The sequence below is a fragment of the Lepidochelys olivacea genome, assembly GCF_965140295.1.
Source record: "Lepidochelys olivacea isolate rLepOli2 genome assembly, chromosome: 12".
Classification (NCBI taxonomy): domain Eukaryota; kingdom Metazoa; phylum Chordata; order Testudines; family Cheloniidae; genus Lepidochelys; species Lepidochelys olivacea.
The window spans coordinates 9,538,352-9,557,023 of record NC_140422.1 but is presented as its reverse complement, the minus strand read 5'-3'; the positions used below and the strand labels follow the sequence as shown (position 1 = coordinate 9,557,023).

General features: G+C 47.9%; 1 protein-coding gene across 1 annotated transcript; it reads left to right on the top strand.

The window, feature by feature from the left end:
* Positions 1-8,791: 8,791 nt before the first annotated feature.
* Positions 8,792-14,340, top strand: TMEM30B (transmembrane protein 30B). Its single transcript, XM_084644476.1, has one exon. It carries the CDS (start codon positions 8,839-8,841, stop codon positions 9,907-9,909), a length of 1,071 nt encoding a protein of 356 aa, XP_084500602.1. The 5' UTR covers positions 8,792-8,838; the 3' UTR covers positions 9,910-14,340.
* Positions 14,341-18,672: the final 4,332 nt, after the last annotated feature.

Sequence of the window (18,672 nt, the reverse complement as noted above, 5' to 3'; positions counted from 1 at the left end):
TACAGTGCTGTACTTCAGCAGGGCCAAACTGCTGAGGGATGGGTGTTGAGTGCAGTGAGTAGTGGGAGTCCACACTGCTGGACTGTGAGCAGGGAGGAGTGGAATGCTGCGGGCAGAGAGTGGAGCCAGGAGGTTGATAAGAGTGTGTTGGTGGTGTGAGTGTTGTGCATGGTAAAGAGCTTTGCAACAGCCGCTGCAGGGGCGGGCGGGCGCGGAGCTGCTTGGTTTGAAGAGCTAGTATCGCCTGGAGCGTGGCCACTTGGCGCTCCATAACTATTAGGAGCCGCTCCGTGGCTTCTTTCTGGTGTGCCACGTTCTCCTTTTGGTCCCTCTTCTCACTGTCCTGCCACTCCTTCAATTCCTGTTTCTTGGCAACTTAGTGCATCATAACCTCACGCAGAAAGTCCTCCTTAGTTCTTCTTGAACGCTTTCTAATTCTGTGCAGCCATTCTGTCGCCGATAAGGGAGGCTGGCCTCCCAAGGTCATCTCTGTGAAATTTAAATGCAACATTTTACAGAAGCAGTATTGTTTGCAACACAGACAACAGTGATTCAATGCTTTAAAACACAGCCAGTACTCACACACCTGTCATTAACTGGCTGACCCCAGGCAAGCACACAGGAGCCTCAAGACCCCCAAAATGGTGAGTAGGGGCAGGGGAAATCACTCTTCCCGGACGCTGCTATACACTTGGCACATGGCTCTTGGAGAGAGCCAGCACTGTAGGGTGGGCCTGATAATAATTTCTGTCACCACACTTTCTACAGGAGGTGATCATTATGGAAGATATCTCGCTTCTGAGGGTGAGCAGGGAATCAAGGGAGGGTCTTCTCCAAGCCTTCGGCTTCCGCCCTGGCGCCTATGTGGCTAGCCGGTGTGCAGCAATGGTCGCCGCTCCGTCACATCAAAGTGGTGCGGGAAAGTTACCATTAATGGGGCAAGAAACAAAGCAGCTCTGCCGAGGAAACTGCGGCAGCGGATTGCCAAGTATCTCCATGATAGATTTCTGGATATCTCTAAGGGAGATTCCCGTGAAGTGAGGGAGTCTATCAACAGCCTGTTCCGCCACTCAGACTAGGCATGCGGTGGGAGACAAGCCTGCTTCCTGCAACCCTCCTGCCCCAACAACTGGCTTCATCAATCCCCAAATCAGATCCACTTACCAGGGGCCTCCTCTCCTGTTTGCGCTTCGCCAAGCTCCGACTGCTGTGACTGGCTAGGCTCCTCCGGGGTAGAAAAGAACTCCCGACTGCATGCATCTCTGACCTCCGAGTCATCTTCTGCCTCTGGGTCCCCCTCCCCCTCTTCGTCCAAGATTTCCTCCTCCTGGCTCAGTCCACTCTCGACTGGCATGTGAGCCAACAAAGTATCGACAGGGGCCTTTGCAGTGGAGGTGGGGTCGCCACCGAGTATCACGTCCAGCTCTTTGTAGAACTGGCAACTCGTGGGCGCAGCACTGGAGCAGCGGTTTGCCGCCCGTGCCTTGTGGCAGGCAATCCACAGCTCCTTCACTTTTACCCTACACTGCAATGTGTCCCAGTCATGGCCCCTTTCTGTCATGCATCGTGAAATCTGTCCGTAGTTATCATAATTCCTACGGCTGGAGCGCAGCTGGGACTGCACAGCTTCCTCTCCCCAAATGCCGATGAGGTGACTTGCCCCAGGTTACCCACAGGCAAACCAGGAATAGAATCAAGGTCCTGAATCTCAGGCCACTGCTTCACCCACTAAGACACACTGCCTTTTTTTCCTTATAATGGCTCTCTATGCAGCAGTGAATTTAATGGATTTTTATCTGAAAACACAACACATTTATAAGCATTCTATCCTATAATTCAAAAATAGGCAGACTATTTATTTGTAATACTGTACAACACTGCTATTAACAGTACGTTGTGCAATTGTCTTTCCAGTGTAAGTCTTTGTAGTCTAGCTTTCATCCCAGACTGACTTTTACAGCCCCGTTATAGCCACTTAAACACAGAGGTCAGGAGCAAAAACACTGACAGACTTTTAACTAGAGAACTGAACTGGGATCTTACAACAACTCCTTTTCAAACGTACACTAATTTTCCTTAAAAAACAAAACAAAAAAACAACTATTTGAATTGACAGGTTTCAGAGTAACAGCCGTGTTAGTCTGTATTCGTAAAAAGAAAAGGAGTACTTGTGGCACCTTAGAGACTAACCAATTTATTTGAGCATAAGCTTTCGTGAGCTACAGCTCACTTCATCGGATGTAATGTAATCGGATGCATCCGATGAAGTGAGCTGTAGCTCACGAAAGCTTATGCTCAAATAAATTGGTTAGTCTCTAAGGTGCCACAAGTACTCCTTTTCTTATTTGAATTGAGTAAACTATATGAGCGTAAGAGGAAGTCACAGGATCTGGACTTTGCCCTGCTATTTTGTTAGCAGGAAGTAACACTGGAACATGATTACTGTTATTTTATGAAGCATGTCCTACTAAATTCCTCCTTTGTATTGCAAGATTAGTCAATATGGGAAAACACAGGGGTTTACTATTCCTGGAAATGACACATACAGACATGCCCCCCACTTCTCCCGAAAGTTTGGTGATAAACTATGGTAAAAAGAAAACAAACCTTTAGAAATTATACAAGTGATTTGGTACCCACTGAAACAGCAAAATGCATCTTAAGTGACAGTTTCTATTGCCCACCAGGATATGTGAATGCAGTACTCACTAGTACGTTTAGGGCCCATAATGTGCATGAATGGCAATGTGTACCCATCAGAGTGTATGACTGCGGTAGCAGGAAATCTTTTTTTCACAGTGAAGTAGTCTGGGAGATGTTTTAAATTGTTGTTTATTTGACAATCAGTGTCCCTAATTTGGTTTTGTTCTGAAAGGAGTTACCTTAATTTAGAATGAGTGTTTCTTGGCAAAAGATCTGTCTTTTTTTTATTACTCGAAGAAATAACACAGGGCAAGGGACCACAAGAACAAGTGGGAAGGACCGTGTCGAAAGTAATTCAGAGAGAATGTCAGGTATGTCTGTTTGTTGCTTCTCTGAAGCCTTGTCTACAGCAGGGAATTTTTACCAAAAAAATCCCATTGTAAATACACAGGTGTGGATAGGACTTAATGTAGATTGCTCTCTGGCATTAGTGATACAGCGCTGAAAAAGGTGGCTGGATTCAGAAAGCTGTCTATACTGAGTTCTCGCCTTTGCAAATGCTTGTGTCACAATCAAGTGCAGTGTAGTCTCAGCTTGAGAGAGAAAGTGTAAATGTAACCACAACAGGAGCTAAATTGCCCGTGTACTCTCTTTCAGCAATAAAAAGACATGGACCTTTTGTTTAACAAACTTGTGCCTGTACATGCTAGCCCACCAATAAACATACTGTGAGGTCACGAACCGTAGTTTCGTAGCTACCTAAGGGCAAATCCACACAACAATGAAATCTGCGTCAGGGGACCCAGGCACTATCTAGCTGCCCTCAACCCAGTTCAAAAGACTGTAAAGAGAAGCAACTTTAACTGTTTCATAAAAGACTAAAATCTTGAATATATCATTTGACATACTATCAGTTTCCCCAATGGGCATGTCAGAGACCACCTTAACCTTTCTAATAGACATAAGTCACACTGCAAGCTGCTGCACTTCAGCATCAGGCATATTGCCAGCTGCCACCGCCCCCCCACATTCACTCTCCTCCTCCTATTCCTCCAAGGATACTACCAGATGCCATGATCAACATCCCCCATGAATAACAGGTATGTGGATTACTTGCACATAAGTCCTTATGGGTATTTGGTGCTTCTAAGCTGCACCCACATGTTTGAACAGACCTTAGGCTAGCTCCTGTGCTCATGTGTCCTGATGAGGTGTTAACTAGGATATGTCCAATAAATTGGAAATGCTTTGTAACCTTATCATTTGATTTGATAGTAACTATAGTGTTTGATGATAACTGGTGAGTCCCAGAAGTTAGTTGTATGAAGTTGTATGGCATCTAATTTGTTTAAACCATTTTTCCCACTCAGCATGTGAAATATTTCTAGCTGTGAAAAAGTGGAATGCGGGAATGATTTCTATTAAACATGTTTTTTCACCCCTGAACAGCCCTGCTTGCAGGTAGAGATGGAAACATTTCTTTTGTACACATTAATATCACTGAAACAATAGCTCCCTCGGTAAAAAAATTAAGCTATTTTTCCAGATTTGGAAACTAGTAGTAACAATCTCATTTTATCCATTGCCAGTCATGCCTCCTATTTTCCTGGCTGAATGTTGGTAATTTTAGATACAAACATGCCCAATGTTTCTAATTAACAAAAAACATACAATGCCTTTGACATCGTTAGTTGTTAAGGTGTTAAAATACTGGAATTGTGTTTCTATTAGGGTTCCTTACCAAGCTATTTGTGGAATTCCCCTTAACTGTTTGCAATATAAGCAGTGCATTCTCAGAGAGTAGTACCCAAACCTGAAAAACACCTTTTTTGAGCCTTGCATAAAGTCAGCCCTAGATAATCAATATTTGAGTTTGAATGACCTAAGTATTAAGGTAGCAGGCTGTGCTATGTTTGCAAATAGTGAGCAGGACTGTCCTACCATGCTGTGCTGGGGTGTGTATAGATTTTGGGCTGGACTATTTATAGACAGTTTGCTATATGCTGTGTGTGTATATGTAGACACTATGCTGAGCTGACCAGATGCCATGCTAGGTGTATATGCATTTGTGTATATTGTGGTAGGATGGATTGCATGTGTATAGATTGTGCATTAGGCTGTTTACATATAATACGTACTTACCTGTGTGTAGATGCTTTGCTGGCTAAGTGTAGATACTGTATCAGGATGGGCTCTATACATTTGTGTGTATGTATCCTGCAGGACTCTGCATGTTTGTAGATACACTGCAGTACTGCATGTGTGTGCGTACAGAAGGTCTGCAGGGCTGGTCTGGGTTGTGTGTGTGTGTGTGTATCTTATTGTCTGTGCAGAGATGACTGGCTTGACTGGGCTGGTGTGTGTGTGTGGATGGCCTGCAAAACTGGGCTGGGGTGTGTGTATCTTATGTTCTGTGTGTGTATAGATTTAGTCCTGAGGGCATTCTGCGGCAAAAAATTAAAAATTCTGCACCAAAATAATAAAAATTCTGCACACAATATTTTAAAATTTTGCAAAATTCTGCAAATTTTATTTGTCAAATAAATGTGAAGGTTCCAGCATGGCACTGGGGAGCACAGGCCACTGGCTGTACAGAGGTGGGAGATCACTGTACTGCTCCCCCGGGACACAGACTCAGCAGTGAGGCAGCACCCAACTCTGACACAGTGCAAGGACTGGGCCTGCCCCAGAAACACCTAAGGGCCCTGCCCCTTTGTGCCAGGTGCACCAGTGTGGGTAGGCAGGCTCAGCCCGGCAGGATCCAAGTGTGGAGGGGCTTAGTATGGTGGGATCCAGGTGTGGGTTGAGATGGTTCTGTGTGGGGCAATCTGGGTGCGGGGGGATCTGGATACACAGGGGCTTGTTGGGGGGTTCTGGGTGCAACAATAATGGTACTCTGCAGGGGGGGTCCAGATGAAGGTGGTTGGGGCTCAGCAGGAGGGGTCGGGGGGGACAGAGCTCGGTACAGGAGTCTGGGTGTGGTGGACTCAGTGAGGGGTCCAGATGCTGGGGGAGTGGGGCTCAGTGGGGTGGGGATCCAGGTGCAGCTGGTTGGGGCTCGGTGGGGGTGGTCCATGTGTGGGTGGCTCGTCGGGGTAGTCCAGGTGCAGTGGGAGTGAGGCTCATCGAGGGGGGGTTCTGAGTGTGTATGGGGAGATGAGGCTCAGCAGGAGGGTCTGGAAGGAGTCTGGATGTATGGGGGTGGGGCAGATGGGGGAGCAGCTCCCTGTACAGAGATCTTTCCCCCTGCAGCTGAGGAGCAATGGTTGTAGAAAGTGTGTTGTGGGGTGAGAGGGGAGTTTTGTAGAGCTTCCTGTAGCTGCAGGAGAAATCTGGGGTGTGTCTGACCCAGCCCCAGATGCCATGCAAGGGAAGAGGAAGTCCCGTGCTCCCCAGCCCAGCTGGGACTAGCAGCTGAGCCCGGCGGAGGGTAGGAGCCACCCTTCAGGTCTTCCCCAGTCCCACCCCATGCCCCACTGTGATTTACCTCTCTGTGTGCTGCCCTGGGCACCTGAAATATACTGCTGGGGAGGGTCGCATGACTGCTCTTGTGGCTTCCCTTGGCTTCCCCATCAGAAAGTCATTTTTCTGCAGGGAAGCAAAGAAATCTGCAGGGGACCTAAATTCTGTGCACGCGCAGTGGTGCAGAATTCCCCCAGGAGTAATAGATGCAGGGTGGGTTGTGTGTTGATAACACTGATTTGTGGCTGCACTCCATTTTGTGGTGGTGTTAAACAAATTGAAGTGGGTACAGGTTCGCTCTTCATTCACAAGAAGTTCGGCTGGGCAGGAGACTGGGGCCAACCTCTCCCTTGGGCTCGATGAGACCCTGTCCTGTGGGGCATGTATGTGTGCTTGAGAGCTGGGCTGTATGGGATGCTGCTGTGGAGAGTGTTGTCGAAGACGTGAGCTCTCCCCTGGCCTGCTTGGAGGGGTTTGGGGGGCGGCTATTCCAGAGAGCCGGGCTCTCCCTGGGCTGTATGGGACCCTGCCCAGGGGGGCACTGTTGAAGAGCTTAGCTCTCCCTGGATCCTGCCTGGGGGGATGGAGGCTAGGCCAGAGAGCTCTCCCCAGGCTGTATGGTACCCTGCTCAGGGGAATGATACCAGAGATCCGGGCTCTCTCTAGGTTCTATGGGACCATGCCCGGGGGACGCTGTCAAAAAGCCAAGCTCTCCCCTGGACTCTGGCTGGGAATAGGGCAGGGGGTGGCTATGCCAGGCTCTCCCTGGGCTCTGTGGGACCATGCCCTGGGGACACTGTCAAAGAGCCAAGCTCTCCCCTGGACTATCCTGGACCCTGCCTGGGAATGGGGCGAGGGCGGCTATGCAGGGCTCTCCCTGGGCTATGGGACCCTGCCTGGTGGTGTGGGGCAATGACAAGGAAGGAGGCTCTCTCTAGGGTTGTATGGGGCCCTACCTAAGGGGCAGTGCTGGAGATCAGGACTGCCTGGGGCCCTGCCTGGCCGGGGCGGGGGGGCAATGACCGGGAGGGGGGCTCTCTCCCGGGGCTGCTGGCGGGGGAGGGGCAATGACCGGGAGGGGGGCTCTCTCCCGGGGCTGCTGGCGAGGGGGGGGCAATGACAGGGAGGGGGGGTACTCTCCCGGGGCTGCTGGCGGGGGGGGGCAATGACAGGGAGGGGGGCTCTCTCCCGGGGCTGCTGGCGGGGGGGGGCAATGACAGGGAGGGGGGCTCTCTCCCGGGGCTGCTGGCGGGGGGGGGGGCAATGACAGGGAGGGGGGCCCTCTCCCGGGGCTGCTGGCGAGGGGGGGGGCAATGACAGGGTGGGGGCTCTCTCCCGGGGCTGCTGGCCGGGGGGGGGGGCAATGACAGGGTGGGGGCTCTCTCCCGGGGCTGCTGGCGAGGGGGGGGGGCAATGACAGGGTGGGGGCTCTCTCCCGGGGCTGCTGGCGAGGGGGGGGGGGGCAAGGACAGGGAGGGGGATACTCTCCCGGGGCTGCCGGCGGGGGGGGGGGCAAGGACAGGGAGAGGGGCTCTCTCCCGGGGCTGCTGGCGAGGGGGGGGGCAATGACAGGGAGGGGGGCTCTCTCCCGGGGCTGCCGGCGAGGGGGGGGCAAGGACAGGGAGGGGGGTACTCTCCCGGGGCTGCCGGCGAGGGGGGGGCAAGGACAGGGAGGGGGGCTCTCTCCCGGGGCTGCCGGCGAGGGGGGGGCAATGATAGGGAGGGGGGCTCTCTCCCGGGGCTGCCGGCGGGGGGGGGGCAATGATAGGGAGGGGGGCTCTCTCCCGGGGCTGCCGGCGGGGGGGGGGCAATGATAGGGAGGGGGGCTCTCTCCCGGGGCTGCCGGCGAGGGGGGGGCAAGGACAGGGAGGGGGGCTCTCTCCCGGGGCTGCCGGCGGGGGGGGCAATGATAGGGGGGGGGCTCTCTCCCGGGGCTGCTGGCAAGGGGGGGGGCAATGACAGGGAGAGGGGCTCTCTCCCGGGGCTGCTGGCAAGGGGGGGGAGCAATGACAGGGAGGGGGGCTCTCTCCCGGGGCTGCTGGCAAGGGGGGGGGCAATGACAGGGAGAGGGGCTCTCTCCCGGGGCTGCTGGCAAGGGGGGGGGCAATGACAGGGAGGGGGGCTCTCTCCCGGGGCTGCTGGCGAGGAGGGGGGCAATGACAGGGAGGGGGGCTCTCTCCCGGGGCTGCCGGCGAGGGGGGGGGCAATGACAGGGAGGGGGGCTCTCTCCCGGGGCTGCTGGCAAGGGCGGGGGCAATGACAGGGAGGGGGGCTCTCTCCCGGGGCTGCTGGCAAGGGCGGGGGCAATGACAGGGAGGGGGGCTCTCTCCCGGGGCTGCTGGCAAGGGGGGGGGCAATGACAGGGAGGGGGGCTCTCTCCCGGGGCTGCTGGCAAGGGGGGGGGCAATGACAGGGAGGGGGGCTCTCTCCCGGGGCTGCTGGCGGGGGGGGCAATGATAGGGAGGGGGGCTCTCTCCCGGGGCTGCTGGCGAGGCGGGGGGCAATGACAGGGAGGGGGGCTCTCTCCCGGGGCAGCCGGCTGGGGCCCGGCCGGGTGGGGGGCAGCCGGCGAGGCCAGGGACGGGGTGGGGAAGGTGGTGTCGGGGAGCCCTGGCCCGGGCGGGGCCGGATGGCGGGCCGGCGGCACCGCCCCTCACCTGGCCGGCGCAGGCGGGGCGGGCCGGCTCTTCAGCGGGCCGGGCCGGCGGCGCGCCCCAGCGGAGCCCGGGCACCATGGCCGCCGCCTCGCCCTGCGCGGAGCCGGCCGGCCGCAACAAGCCGGACAACACGGCCTTCACGCAGCAGCGCCTGCCGGCCTGGCAGCCGCTGCTGTCGGCGGGCACCGCGCTGCCGCTCTTCTTCTGCGTGGGCCTGGCCTGCCTGGCGCTGGGGCTGGGGCTGCACTTCTCCTCGGGCACCATCCGCGAGCTGGAGCTCGACTACACCGGGGCGCCGGGCAGCGGCCACAGCTGCTCCCGCTGCGCCAACGCCAGCCGGGCGGCCGGGGCCAGGGCCGGGGCCGGGGCCTGCACCTGCTCGCTGCGCTTCGAGCTGCCCGAGCGCTTCCCGGGGCCCGTGTGCCTCTACTACCAGCTCTCCAACTACTACCAGAACCACCGGCGCTACAGCGTCTCCCGCGACAACCGGCAGCTCAGCGGGGACGCCGCGGGGCTCCGGAGCCCCGCCACGGAGTGCAGCCCCTTCCGAACGGACCCCCGGGGCCTCCCCATCGCCCCCTGCGGGGCCATCGCCAACAGCCGCTTCAACGACACCTTCGCCCTCTACCACCTGGCCAACGGCACCTTCCACCGCGTGCCCCTGGACAACCGAGGCATCTCCTGGTGGACCGACTCCAACATCAAGTTCAGCAACCCCGCCCTCGTCAATGGCACCTTGGAGGCCACCTTCAAGGGCACAGCCAAGCCCCCCAACTGGCCCCAAGCTGCCTACCTGCTGGACTCCAACCCCAACAACACCGGCTTCATCAACGAGGACTTCATCGTGTGGATGCGCATCGCTGCCCTGCCTACCTTCCGCAAGCTCTACCGCCGCGTGCGTGAGGGCAACTTCTCCTCTGGCCTGCCCCAGGGCACCTACTGCCTCAACATCACCTACAACTACCCTGTCCTCTCCTTCCAGGGCACCAAGAAGGTCATCTTCAGCACTGTTTCCTGGATGGGGGGCAAGAACCCCTTCCTGGGCATTGTCTACCTGGTCTTTGGCTCCGCCTGCATCCTCACTGGCTTTGTCATGCTGGCTGTGCATATCAAGTTCCAGCAACAAAACCAGATGGATGTGGAATAGAGAGATGGAGTCCAAATGCCCCCAAACTTTGGAGGAAGTTGTGCTTCAGATCCAAACTTTTCTGCTAGCATCCAGGCCTCATCCTTCTCTTTCACTGTTATAATTCTGATCTCAGTGGGTTTACTGTCAACTCTCACCACTGTAAGTGGGAGCAGAATTGGGCCTTCCGTGTCTGTAATGGGCTGAATGAAACCTCCTTCTCCTTGCCACAAAACTGGTTCAAACTCTACAGCTCCAACTTATTCAGACTGAGTGATAAGAGCATCACTTGGTGTATATCTGTGCACCTAAAGGATCACTGTCAGATTTTTTTTGCCTAACACAATTACCAATGTTTCTAATGACACCATAGACTTTTTTCTTTTTAGGAGTGGAAGAATTTCAACCTGTTTTTCATCCTACGCTCTTTTCCTCTGTCTGGGTTTAACTTCTGTTTTTCTAACCTTTTTCTACCAATGAAAGTGAAGCTTGCTAGTCTGTTTATTTATAGATTCTAGTCAATTGCATATTCAGGTTACCATGCATTAGCACAATGACCTGCAGTTTGGATTGCAAACTTTACAGTGGATTGTCTTTAAAATCTAATCATATCATTTAATAATCTTAACGTTTCCAGTAGATCTGACAGGATTTTTACAGGACCTGTATTTGAGGCCTAAGTTATTGGTGCCTTTTTCTTTAAAGTAGTAAAAGGGACATTTGGCAGTGTCTTAGAAAGACCAAAGGTCAGCAAGAGACCTTTTTCACAGTGATGAGCACTACCATATTGCTTGAGCCCAAGGTGTAAAACACTCCCATAAAGAAGCATCACTCTGCTGGTGGTTGATAATCCAATTGTCAACTGTTTTAATTTTAAAAATACTTTTTTTCTTTAAATTTTTGAAGAGTAGGAATGTATAGTAGTCCTTAGTGAAATGGAAAAAATTGAACTGGAGCTGTCCAAAAGGATAAACTTTAAGCTTGATATTAATCCTTAGTGAGAGACTATCTTGTGAGATACCAGCTGGGTAAGTGGTAACAGTGATCCAAAACTATTTCTCTTCCCTCTTTCCTTCCTCTCACTTGAGGTCTTGCTAGTAGATGCAGAGTGACTTTACCTATAAGCATCTTCTGAACAAAATTGACTAGTGGTGGTGGAGTCCACTTAATTTCACTTATGGCAAAAGGCTCCTTTCTTTCTCTGCTATAGATTTATCTTCCATTGAAAAGGGTAGAAGGATCTTTCCTCGTCCATATGTTCTTTTTCTAAAAGATATTGCTAAGAATGGCATTAAATAACTTTGAGACAAACACTTATATGGTAATGAAAATTGGTCATCCAACTTGCTTATCTAAAATAAATAACTTAATAATATTTTCAACCAAAACATACCCAATCATGTGTTCAAAAACAGTGACCCCAGCTAGGAGACTAGTCTGGGTTCTCAAATATGTATTTTCTTGAATGTTTATATTTTGTTTCTGTCCTTTGCTGGTTTTTTTCCCCTCTTAAAGAGCTGAGTTGACAACAAGTTAAAGTGATGGTACCTTGGGAACCATCACTTGATAGTGGTTGCTTATGAGAGGTACTCTGGTTAGCCCTGATTAGGATTCCATATTAGATATCTGAATGTCTGTGGCATGTAGATGATCTCTAATTCACAATGTAACTGCTCCCCTTGTCACATCTATGTATATTTGAAGTCTTTGGGCAAGTGTGGAACCTCTTTTTAATTTTTCAAGTTGGGTGATTCTTACTGCAGAAAAGTTTCTTCAAACTGAATTATAAATGCAGGCTTATTACGACTTCAGAAGCAGTGTCTTTTATACCAGTGCTGTGAACTGCATGTCAGTTGAAACTTGAAAAGTTATGTAAAGACTTAACCAAATTGCTTTTAGTTTTTTGAAAATGCTTTGAAGTACACGAGTAATTGTCTGTCTGAGAAATGACTTCGCATATTAAATGACATTTTTTTCAAGTTCACAGTGGAACTGGCTCTGTGGAATGCTGTAAGTGCAAGAAAAGGCCTTCATACGAACAAATATAATAGCAGTGTGTTCGGCCTGTGGACCAAATTCAGCTCTGTTCCACCCATGCAGATACCACTGAGGTTGCAAAGGTGTAAATGAGGGCAAACTTTGTCCTTTATGTTGTTGTTAACATTATTCTTGCTAACTGTTCTGTTTGAAAAATATATTTGCCCTGCAGTCTGATTCATCTGGGAAGTAGTCTGTAGGATGCGAATATACGTAACTTCATTCTTACTGTTAGGAATGCTAGCTGTCTGGATTGTGAAATGGGAGCATCACCCCGCAAACTGGTAACGCTGCTGGTTCTGCTGGTATCTCTTTAGCTTAATAACTGATGTGGATCTTCTGGAAGCCAACTTTGAGTGGAAAGGGCAAGCTCAACTTCAGTAGGGATAGTGTAGGGCTTTTTGTGGAAAGAACTCAACTACCTAAACCTGCTGTAGTCCACATGCCTTCCAAAAACATCCACAAAGTGCAGGCCAGTTGAGCAAACCTGCCTTGAGAGGTGGTGACTAGATTATGCATGCAGATGAAATGGAGGAAGACTTCATTGTAGACTGGAGGCATGATGCTTCTTTCACTTACCCTGGTGTGCATAACTCCATTGAATCCATGGAGTTATACTCTGATGTAACCAACATAAATTAGAGTAGAATCAGAATCTCGCTGACTTATGAGAGGCAAGTCTGCATAATTTTCAGTAACTGTTACTTGTCCATATTTTGTTTCCTCTGAATAGAGGACTTCCTCACTAAAGTGTGTGTAATTTTTACTCGTATATTATATATCTTTCCCAGCATTTTAATAGCAGAGATAGTAAAGAAATACTTTTATTTCCCATTACCACCTGATGGATCCTTTCTAGTCTAAAGAAACTGGAGGTGACCCTCCTTTCTCCTCTCCCTGCAGTCCATTTTGATAACTTTATTAATAGAGAAATCGGGTAAATAGCTCATTTCCCCCATTGAAGGCATAGTTAAGAGTTTGACAATATGAATGAATATTGAATTACCTTCTAGAAAGAACCCCATTCACTTTGTAAACTTTTTTAAGCTAAAAGGAGTTTATGGGGAGACTGTCCGTAATTATATTCAGAGTGCTTGGGGGCAGTCAAGGTCCCAATTTCTTAAAAATAGAAAACCAGGATTACTTATTCTATATGACAGCCAGCAGGTGAACTTGTAAAGAATACTTGCGACAGTTTCACTGGGTGGTGGTTTAGATCAAAGCTTATAATGAACATTTATGATGCACAATAAAAGGACAATTAAACAATGCTTAACATCTATCTTGGAATCCCATAAGGCTTTTCTTCTGTAGTAATGACAACAATTTTTAATTCACTTACAAAGCCTCTCATACTGGTAGGTCAAAGGTCAAAGCCTCTCATACTGGTAAATCAGGAAGACAAAGCCTTTCAAAGTGGTACAGTCTGGGTGAGCTTTGGTTCTTATTGGTATTCTGTTTGAAATTTAGTAGCCTTATTTCTTGTACCTGTAATTTTATGAGGAAAAGTAACTGCAGCAATGGTTTATTAGTTATCTATCTACCTGATTGCCCCAGAATATTAAGTAATTACAATTGCAAAATTGTGCCCACATTTTACTTTGCAAGTGCAAAAAAGGTAATCTGCGTTTTAAAACTGAACTGATTTTTTTAGAAAATGAACTACAGTGTTCCAGTGACAGTTGTGTTAATCCCAAATTTGTGCTGATAACACAGATTGGGATTGGATTTTCAGCACAGCAATAGGTTGGTGGGTTTTTGTTTTTGAAAGATCTTAACTAAAATTCAAAACAAATTTTATTTGGAGTGTTTTAAAGTCCTCCATTAGAACGAGAAGATTTTCTTTCTGTCATTTTAAATTCTGAACTAAAATGTTAATTCTGTTTCGTGGGATAATTCAACACATGTCATCTGGGATCAATTCAACTTTATTTTGAAGTTCACTTCAAAGGGTCCACTGTCAAAATAACTCCTTTCACTTGCAATACTATAAAATCTGAAAATCTAGCTATCCTGTTTATTCTTTTTCTACTTCAGGGTTTGGAGAGTGTAACTAGGCTCATAAATTTGACTTGTGCTTTATAGTTGCTTTCTAAGTCAATATCCTTTCTAGGTTTTATGAATTAACACAATGCTCTTTGTATAACTCCAGGTCATGAACTTGCAGAGAGATATTTCAGTTGAGTGATGAAAATACTCCCGATCACAGTTTTTAAACCATTACATTTTGGGGGTTAAAACTAGTTGTTGTGACCCTTTACTATGGTGAAGAGTGTGTTTGACTTCAGAAGTTGTAAAGAATGCATTTGAGGAGGAGTAGTGAGGAAAATTGATACAGGCACACTCAAACTTTCCGAGTACTGCACTGTATAGACTTGGGTGTGCATTAACTCTTAATAAAACGCTCTGAATATAGGTTTCTCTCTCTTTGATAGGATCAGTCTCCCCTGCTTTTGCAATGGAAACTTCAACAAATAGGTGGAAAAGGTCAATGGTATCTCATTTCACTGTGGTGAAATACCTTGGTTTCCTCTGTTGAATTACTGGTTTTGTGACAGACTTCTTCAGAACAGATGTCACTGCAACTCCTACAAAAGAGTTCCTTCTGGTTTCTTTTATAGCGGAAGCATGCCAGTGTCACAAAGGATTATGTTATGCCAGGAACAGGGGTTAAAGTAAGGGGGAGCAGCAAGGAGCACATCTCCTCCTTTGCTAATATCAGAGGGAGAGCAGCACTCCCAACACCTGCTCCCCCTCCTACTTGGCTGGTGCTCTGAGAGCTTCTTTACTGTTTCAATTAACTCTAGCCATTAACCAAGACGTCAAGCCTTCCTCCTATAATGCTAGTAGTCACTGGCAGGGAACATGCACTGGCTCTTTCACTGGTATCTATATTAAGGCTTGGTATGAAAATATCAATTACTATAATTTATTATTATGGTTCAAGTACTAGGGGTGAGGGGAGTTTATAGCTTTATCAAATTGATCGTACTTCTTAGTTAAGTCAATATTAATGGAGGGTACAGTGATTCCCAAATGAGTTCACCAAGAGAGGAAGTGTGGAGTCTTGTTATGCTCTGATATTTTGAGGCTTGGTTTTTGACCCATCTGTGTAACATTTAAAATCTAATAGCGAAGAAAAATGCATTGATGCTACTAATTTTAAAAATAGAGGGAGAGAGGTGTATGTGTGGCGGAACCTCCAAACAAAGTAATTAATTATTAAATGTTGCTGAGATTAATCAGAATTAAGGTTGAGATGTTCAGACCTCAAAGCCCGTAGAGGATTCCTGAACTATACCTGGTAATCTGAACCTCCTCACACGCTTCCTGTACAATCTGTTATCTCGTCCTGCCTTTGAGATGTCCAAGCTACAATATCAATGCAATCTCAAGATCAACATGTTTAAAACTGAATTTATCTTTCTACCCCACCACACTCCTTTCCTAACTTCTTTCACTTCTGCTACCTTTCCCCCATTCCTCCCACATACTCATATACACCTTCTTGGCAAGCCTTGTGACATCCTCAATGAAATCCCTCAAATCCTTCCTCCTCTCTACTGCCAGCAGCCTTGCTACTCTTGCCTCAGTTATTGGATCCTCCTTTGCGGCCTCTCCCCTTGAGTCTAGTCAGAATACTGCTTCTAAGAGCATCTTTCTGTCCCTGCATCTGACTGCACCATGCTCTTCAAATCCTGTCACTGACGACTCCTCTCCTCCTCCATCAAGTTCAGGCTCATTTTTCCCCTTCAAAGCCTTGAAGTACTCTGGCCACTCTTGCCTTCCTGCACACACATCTTGTACAATATTCCCCCCACACACACATACTTCCCCCCAACTTCCTTAAGATGCTATTGGACGTGCATATGCAAAGTGAGGGCCTAATCAGAAGCTCAAAAAACTTTGCATTGAGTCCAATGGCTTTTTGGTTAAGGTCCATGATGCATAAATGCAATCACGCAACTGGTGTTAATGTTACCTTGTAAGTATGCACAGGTACGTGAGCTTGTATCAACAGAGTTTCACCGTGGAGTGATGTCATTTTGAAGTAAAATGGAGGAAAAATAAAACTCTACTTAAAATGGGCTGTTGCCTGGACCTAAAACCTGTTTTGTTTCCTGTCAGGAAGAGGCAAGACTGTCCATTAATGATCAGTATCATATTTGTTTGAAAGGACAGAAGAATATTAATATTTTAATCAATGTATCCCTGGCAGATGTCCTTTGAAGACACTGGAGCTCACCTAGAGCATCAGAATAGGTATATAAAAGGTGTATTGGATGGCTCAATGGTCATTTCAGCATCCACAGCTGGGGAAGCATTTTCATTGTTCAGTAGCTTCTTGAGGTGACTATTAAAATAATTCTCACCCTTTAGCCCTGCCAGGAAGCCCATTCAGAACAGCTACATCTCCACTTAATTTAAGATAACATACTCCCTCAAATGTCTTTTAAAAACTTTTTTTTTAAATCTTCCAGGATAAAAAATTATAAGAAATGACCATAGCTATGGTCGGATCATGCAGTAAGTGTCTTAGTGCTAAAACTGTGTTCCTCATTAAAGAGGAGATGAATCTATTCAGATGTTAGTAGAAGGAAAAAGTGTCAATGTAATAACAGCCATGAATCAGGGTAGTTGCTGTCGAAATAGAATGTCAGAATATATTTGGGAAGATATGTTTGAACTACGTGCAATTCCCCCAATCTGTAACTCTTGGCTAGAGTTACATCTCATCCAAAAGATGTGTAACCTCTTATAAATGAGGTCTACACCACTTGTGACTATTGAACATTCCATGGGTGATCCTCATGGCCAAATGCCAACATTGAGTAATTCATTTTAGTGGAATATATTATCATTCTTCACTTCCTGTCCTCAACTGTTATGCCACATTCTGAACTGTTTAACCACTGCTGCATTTCACTCTAGCATTTTAGTAACCGGGTAAAGTGATCTGGATATATCCCTTTCCTACTTCACAGGAATGCTGTGAGGCTGAATCACGGTTTGCAAAATGTTTTGTGATTTTTGTGGTATGTTAATGAAAATACTGAAACTCAAGTATGTTGCCTACCAAGCCAGGTGCTAGAATATTTTCAGGGGTTGCTGTTTTGTCCCTTCTCAGAATATCAAACCTTCTGATAAGAATATTGATCAAACCTATGGTTATGCTGAGTTGTTTTGGGAGATAAGCGGTATCTGAGCACAAAGAGTAAAACTGCCAGTTAATTGAACCAATGCTGTAACAATCAATTACAAAATAACACAAACAAATTTTTACTATCACCTGACTATGCTGAAGTTCAGCCACAGCTGCTCAATCACACATTGACAAGCAGCTGCTGAAGACATTTTAATATAAAATAGTAATCCTACTGGACAGTTCTAATGGTTGGGTGACTAATCTATTTTCCTGCAAAGATCTTTACCCCAGGGATATGTGGTGAGACTGGTCCGACTGGCCCTTTCTGTAAATAGAAGGAGGAGGGGAGTTCCGCAATTGCATCTGGTGTGTACACACCCATATCCTCCAATAGCAGTGTCTTTAAAACAAAGAAAGCCAAATGTGTTCTGTAATCTTACTCAGCCTTTAATATAAGGTTGGGTCTAATAGCAGGTTTTCATTTACTTTGCCTGTTTCTCTCATGTATTTTTTCTACTGATTATTTGTGACTATCTACTTTAAAATTACACACACAAACTAAATTAAAAGAGCTTTTAGGTTGCAAGGTCAAGCCTTCAAAAGTCAGGAAATGGCCGAATTAAGGCTGCCTGTGCATATCGCTGAGACAAAGATCTCTGCAATCCCCTGGGCATGATGGAAGTGTCCACTGGGATTTCAGCTTTTTCATATTAAAATGAATTTAGCTGATGATAACCAATGTGTGATTCAGCAGGTAATGGACAGGTGAGAGGTCTCAGGAGAAGTGGCTGAACTTTAGCATATTGAGATGAAAATAAATGAATGTTGTTGTTTTGCAATTAGTTGTTACCGCATTCCTTCAATAAACTCTCAGCCTCCAATCATTAGGTGTTTTGGCTTAGGCTAGCAAGTTCTAGTTGCAGCCGCAGTTTCCCCTTCCAGCTTCTCATCCAATCTCTTTCTCTCCGCCTGCCCACCCCCCAACCCTGGCCTCCAGTAATACCCCTGCCTACTGTCCCAATTCTCTGTCCCCACTGGCTCACCATCCCAGTCTACTTTACTGGGTTCCTTATCTAATCTCAGGATCCTCATTCTCCCCACCCTCCCGGCTCCTTGTCCCAGTCTGCCTGCCTACCAAATGCCTTCTCTTCGGACCTCCATCTTTCCCCCACCTTCTGGCTCCTAAATCAGTCTTCAACCCCCAGCTTCCAGTTCGTCTTGTCCCCTTCCTTCCAGGCTCCTTGGCTCAGATTAATAAAGGAATTTAGGCGCTGTGATGCTGAGTTTTGCAATGCCTAATTTTTAGGCACCTAGAAAAATCACAGGAACAACAGCGTGGTCCACAAAGCCTCAGTTAGGCTCTTAAGCTCCTTGTACAATGAATGGGGAGAAACATTCACCCTTGAATGTGATCCACAAAAGCCAGCACGCTATGCTGGGAGCCGCCTAACATAGGCAGTGGGAGATGCTGATGAGAGGGGAGTGTCCAAATTCCTGCCCCTCTCACAGAGGTAAATGCCTAAGTCCAGGCTGCAGGGAGACACCAATCTCTGTTTAGAAATCTACAACCAGAAGAGTAATTGGAGCAGGGGGACTTGGAT